We start from the raw sequence: 5,451 nt of genomic DNA, 5'->3' as shown, positions 1-5,451 counted from the left end.
CTGGCAGCTCGGCACCTCAGAGCCAGCGGGACAGCCTTTGACGTCTGTCTCTCATCACGCCCTGTCGTAACCCGGTGGCATGCTTTCAAAACATAATTGGAAAAAAGACCTTTGAGGGCACCTAGGGTATTTTCGTGGAGAAGGAAATGGCAACCCGCTCCAGTAATCTTGCCTGGGAAATCCCATGGACAGAGGAACCTGGTGGGCAAAGAGTCAGACACTGAGGGAGGGGCAGGCGCTCGCTAGAGACCCCAGAGCTTTTGATGGCAGAGCCAGCACTGTGGCTGAGGACTCCTGGCTCCCAGGCCTCTCTCACCAGATAGGAGCGTGGAAAACTAGTCTAAAATACGCCTGAGGGCTTTCCTGGCGGCTCAGTGGTAAAGAATCACCCCCCTGCCAAAGCAGGGGACGTGAGTTCCACCCCTGGTCTGGGAAGGCCACACGTGGCAGAGCAGCTGAGCCCATGCATCACAGCCACTGGGCCAGGGCTCTCGAGCCGGGAGCCGCAGAACTGAGGTCTGTGGGCACCAGATCCCATGCTCCGCAACAAGAGGAGCCACAGCTAGAGAAAAGCCCACGCAGCATGAAGATCGTGCACAACCATAAATAAAATCATTAAAAAACATGCCTGAATCTAACACACAAACTGCTTGCTGAGGTCCCAGGTCCCTCAGTGACAGTTGCCTCTGAGCCACCTGTTCCTTCCACCTGTGCCAGCTTAATCAGAGTCAGAAGTCCTTAGGGCATCCCCACCCAGCAGGTGAGGTAGGGAGGGCCCCTCCCCAGCCTGGTAGGGCACAGGATGGGGGCAAGGGTGAGTGGGGTCAGGCCAGGCCCAGGCTAACTGCTGCAGGTGGTGCCGTGGTAAGGGTTTGGGAAGGTTTTTTACCAGTGGTGGAATTCTAACCTTAACAGCTCTAGTGATGATCAGATAGTGACCTTCCCTGCTTGTTCTCCTCAGTCCCAGGAGCCTGGCTTGAGTGGCCTCCGGGTGGGGTGGAGGACAGCCCAGGGCCCGCTTCCCTTCCTCCGGCCTGCCCATGAACTGGGCCCTGCAGGCCATGCTGACAGCTGTCCAGGATGCCCTCGGGTCAGCAGCATAGAGACCCGGACCTCCCGTGGAGGAGCAGGGCCTTTTACCCTTGCAAAGTCTCCTCCACCCCACCTGCCACAAGCATGTTCCAGGGCCCAGCGGGCCGGGTCTGTCCTCCCCATCCCCACAGTCAGGTCCATGGTCAGGTAAGATAAGAGTATCTGGGGGTCAGGGACACCAACTTGGGTCATGCCTTGGAATCTGTGCCTCTCTGGCTGCGGGCAGAAAGATTACAGCCAAACCATCTGGCTCCATGGTGGATTCGCCCTTTGAACACTCCTGGGATCCGAGGTGGCTCTTAGAGCCCTCCCTCTGCGCACGTGGGCTCTAAGCTCCCCGTTTCCTCGTTTCTTTGATGCCCATCCGTGTAGGGCAGCCTCGGTGAGCCAAGCACACGGGAGCCCCGGCGGGTCCTCCCACAGGACCCACGCATGGCGTAGCCACCCAGTGGCTACAGGCTCGAGGCCCTCTGGTTAAAGCCACCCCACTTCTGGCTCCGGGCTTGGGGTCCCAGGGAGCCCTGGACAATCCTCTCAGCCAGAGGCCACTCTGGGGACACATGGAAAGAGCTGCAAAGGAACACACAGAGGCCAAGGTGGTTTGGAGAAACTAGTTGAATTTCGGGTAAGAATTTCCTTACAATTGTGTCTGGCTCAGGGTTGGGCAGGGGGTGGCCAAACCCTCCCCATGTTGCCCAGGTCTCTGGGGGGTGGGAGCAGGAAAAAAAAAGTTGAAGGAAGGGTAAGGCCACTGCTACGTCCCGGATGCAACAACCTGGGAAATCATGTTAATCAAGAACCAAAAGTCCTAAACTCTGTAGCACTGCACTTAAAAAATTAAAAATAAGATGCCCAAGTCACAGCTCTGAGGATGGTGGCCCCAGCCCACTCCGGGATGTTGCTCTTCCTTGGTGGATCCCAGACCTGGTCATCACTTGGGGTCAGGAGGGAAGGTGACCTCTTGCCCAGTCTCAGGATCTTTGCTTGATGGAGGTCCCAGTGATGTCCCAGGAGGGTGGCAGGGGGACTGCGGGTGGGCTGAAGCACCCAACAAGGAAGGGCACAGAGTCTACTTTTTGACTGGGGCAGGACAGAAAAACAGTCACCTTGTCGGAGGTAAGGGAAGAACACAGTTCTCTAGAAAGATGAGATTTGCCGAGAGAGGAGATGCTGGTGCTGATTTGTGTGTTGATCTGGGGTAAGGGGGAGAGGGAGCTGGCTGGGTGTGGGGCTGGGCTCTGCTGGTGCGGGGTGCGGCTCAGAGGTTGCTGAAGAGTTCGTTCTTCTTGCTCCAGTCCATCTGCGGGGCCCGTTTGCTCACGCGCTTCTGGTGGGCCCTCTCTTTGGCCACGGCCAGGGAGATGCTGAAGTCCAGCATGGGGTCGGAGGATGAGGAGGAGGTAGACGAGGGTGCCGTGGAGTCCTGTTTCTTGGGGCTGTCTTGGGAATTCAGCTGCAAAGAGGAGCAAGAGAGCAGGCCTCAGTGCCTTGGTGAGGTGCTCCCTTGAGGCCGTGCGCTGGGAAGCCAGGTCACGAGAACAGAACGTGGCTCAGTGTGTGACCTCCACGGCAGGCTGGTGTGCCAGGAGTGAGCGAGGCCTGGGAATTGACTTGCTGTCACCCAGTGCCACCCCCCGCCTGCCCAGCCGGCCGGCCTTACCTCCTCACTGGTGTCACTGGAGGCGGTTCTTGCCAGGGGTGGCATGGGGCTCTCGGAGGCCGTCTCGGCCGGGGCTTCAGGACTGTTCTCCTGGTGCAGAGAGGAGAGGAAGCATGTGAGTGGGCAGTCCTGAGCTATGAAGGGCATTCCCGAGGAAGATGGGGCCTCAGTTTGAGCCCTGCCATCCACCCCAGAGCCCCGCTGCCTGAGCCTGCCAGGGACCCGCGAGAATTTACATTTTCACATTCTTACAAGGATCAGAGGGCAGCCGGGTTCCACCATCCAGGGCAGCGGGACCATCCCTCGTGGGATTAGCTGGATGGCTCACCCCGCCCCCGTCCTCCCAGGCAGCCTCTGGGGTTGATTCCTCCTTGGCACAGTGACCACGGAGGGGCCTCCTGGGGTGTGGGGGCGCCGGGAGACTCGGTGTGGGGAACACCCGTGATGCCCCCTGAGTCTCCTGCAGCCCATCTGACTTGTTTACTTGGACTTGACCCTTGATTCTTGAAATCTTAACCCCCAAGCAGCCAAAAAGGGCTTCGAGGGAATAAGGTGGGGGAGGGTGAGACCCACAGAGGAAGTGACTGAAGGCTCAGGTGATTCAGGGCCTTCTTGCTGCACAACCCCCCAACCCCGGCAGGAGACCCTAGGGAAAGGAAACCTTGGAGCAGACTCCGAGGAGCCCTCGCGCCCTGTGGTCTGACCCCAAGGGGGCTGTCCCAGAGCCCAGGCCTCGGGCTGCAGCTGGGCACTCCGCTTCTGCCCAGGTTCCTGTGGCCCCAGCTGGCACAGGGCCGCACCATCTCTCCCCCAGTCCCCACTGCCTCCTCTTCCCTTCGGCCCGGGAAGGAGGGGCTTTGTTCTCCCAACCCAGACTGGAAGTAGCAGGGCCTGGGCAGCCCGCGGGCAGACACTGCCGCTCTGTTCTTGGGGGGAAGAATGGCCTCCTGTGTGGTGGGGAGCTGGAGGCAGGGCCTGTCACCCAGGATGGTGGCTGCAGAGGGCCTGGCCAGGCGGCCCGTCCCCTCTGCCTCGGCCCCAGGCTGGGGCCCTTACACGGCCTGGGGCTCGGGAGGGATCTGCCAGGAGACATGAAGTTTCCACCTGAACCAGACCATGTCCTCCTCCTCACCACACCCCCTCCCCTGCCTCCCGCAGCCCCAGGACTGAGCCCGAGAAGCATCAAGGCTCTGTTTTTACCTTCTCGATCTCCCCATTGGTAATGGGCTCAGGCAAGGGACCTGGATGGGGAAGAGAAGAGCGCAGGTGAGTCCGAAGCTGTGGATGGAGCAGGAAGCGGAGGCGGGGGCCGTGGGTTTGGGTAGACCACTTGACCTTGTTCCCCAAGGTCAGCGTTTAAGTCTCTTGACTGCCACCCACTACAGTACACTGGACATTTCGACAACCCAGCAGCCGCAGACTATGTAGCATTTAACAAAACAACTTGCCTTTACTACATCACAAGGCTCTTTGATATTTCCTATTCAGTCTGATTAAAAAGACAAGGGAGGGACACGTACACACTGCTATATTTAAAGTGGATAGCCAACAAGAACTTACTGTATAGCGCAGGGAACTCTGCTCAATGTTAAGTGGCAGCCTGGACGAGAGGGGAGTTTGGGAGAGAATGGATACATGTATATGTACGGCTGAGTCCCTAAGCTGTTCACCTGAAACTGTCATAACATTGTTAATCGGCTATATTCCAATACAAAATGAAAAGTTAAAAAAAAGAAAAAAGGTGCCTACTTAATTAATCCCAAGAACCACTGATGAGTAAGGAGCTGTTTGAAAAAAGCACTGTTGTAGACGGGGTTGAAATTCCAGGCAGCTGCCTCCCAACCACCCAGGAAGCTGGTTAGAAATACAGATCCCTGGGCTTTGACACCAGGGTGTTTATCTAAGTGGGTCTGGGACAGGCCTAGGAATCAGTATTTTTCAAATGCTTCCTAGGTGACGGTTGTGTCAACATAACTGGGACCACGCCCTGGTTATGATCATCACCTGCATCAGCTGCGAAAGAACCCCAACTCCTCCTGGCCCGTGTGGGGATGGAAGGGGGCCCAGGGCTCAGGGCAGAGTCCTGGGCGTGCCGTCCCCCAGCCAGGGGGGAGCCTGGTGGTGGCAGGTGGGGTCAGAGGGCGGGGACACGGCCTGGGGTCACCCTCCCAGGCCTCACTCAGGGTAGACGCCCCACCTGGCCGCAAAGGGGCTGCTCCATCTCAGGTCAGCCTGGGTGGGTTTCTTCTGAACTCTTAGCTTAAGGTCAGGGTACGTCTTTCTCCTTGCCCTGGACTGGGGCAGGCACACCTCTCATCCAGCCCTCCCACAGTGGCTGGGCAGGGGACTGCGGGACACAGGGACCCTGACTCACCCTCCACTGCACCCCGCTCACCCGTGAGCTGTGGGCTGCCCAGCTGTGGGCAGGGGGCAGCAGCTGGGGACGTGCAGAGTTACATCCACTTGGGAGGGGACACCTGGGCAGGGGACCCGCCCCCAAGCCTCCCTCTGCAGGTCCTCTGATCAGAGGCTGCAGTCATGGAGGTTCCCAGGGCCCTTCCTGCCCAGCCAGGGGGAAGAGAGAGGGTTGATGACTTGGGAGCTGGGGGAAAAGGATGCTGGTGGAGGCAGGGGAAGGTATAGGAGCAGCCAAGGGGAGTCCAGATTTCAGCTGTGTCTTCCCACACCGGGGCCTCCCT

The 5,451-nt window shown here is 58.7% G+C and overlaps 1 protein-coding gene across 1 annotated transcript in view; it reads right to left on the bottom strand.

The window, feature by feature from the left end:
• Window positions 1-1,689: 1,689 nt before the first annotated feature.
• SLC9A3R1 (solute carrier family 9, subfamily A (NHE3, cation proton antiporter 3), member 3 regulator 1) overlaps window positions 1,690-5,451 on the bottom strand; it is a 17,297-nt gene continuing 13,535 nt past the window's right edge. The window contains exons 4-6 of the mRNA XM_010856129.1: window positions 3,953-3,993; window positions 2,753-2,842; window positions 1,690-2,545 (exon numbers count right to left, since the gene is read on the bottom strand). Coding sequence (XP_010854431.1) covers window positions 2,351-2,545; window positions 2,753-2,842; window positions 3,953-3,993 — 326 coding nt within the window. The 3' untranslated portion in view covers window positions 1,690-2,350. The remainder of the gene's footprint in view (window positions 2,546-2,752; window positions 2,843-3,952; window positions 3,994-5,451) is intronic.

The sequence above is a fragment of the Bison bison genome, unplaced genomic scaffold, assembly GCF_000754665.1.
Source record: "Bison bison bison isolate TAMUID 2011002044 unplaced genomic scaffold, Bison_UMD1.0 scf7180017864371, whole genome shotgun sequence".
NCBI lineage: Eukaryota > Metazoa > Chordata > Mammalia > Artiodactyla > Bovidae > Bison > Bison bison.
This window is presented reverse-complemented; position numbering and strand designations above follow the sequence as displayed.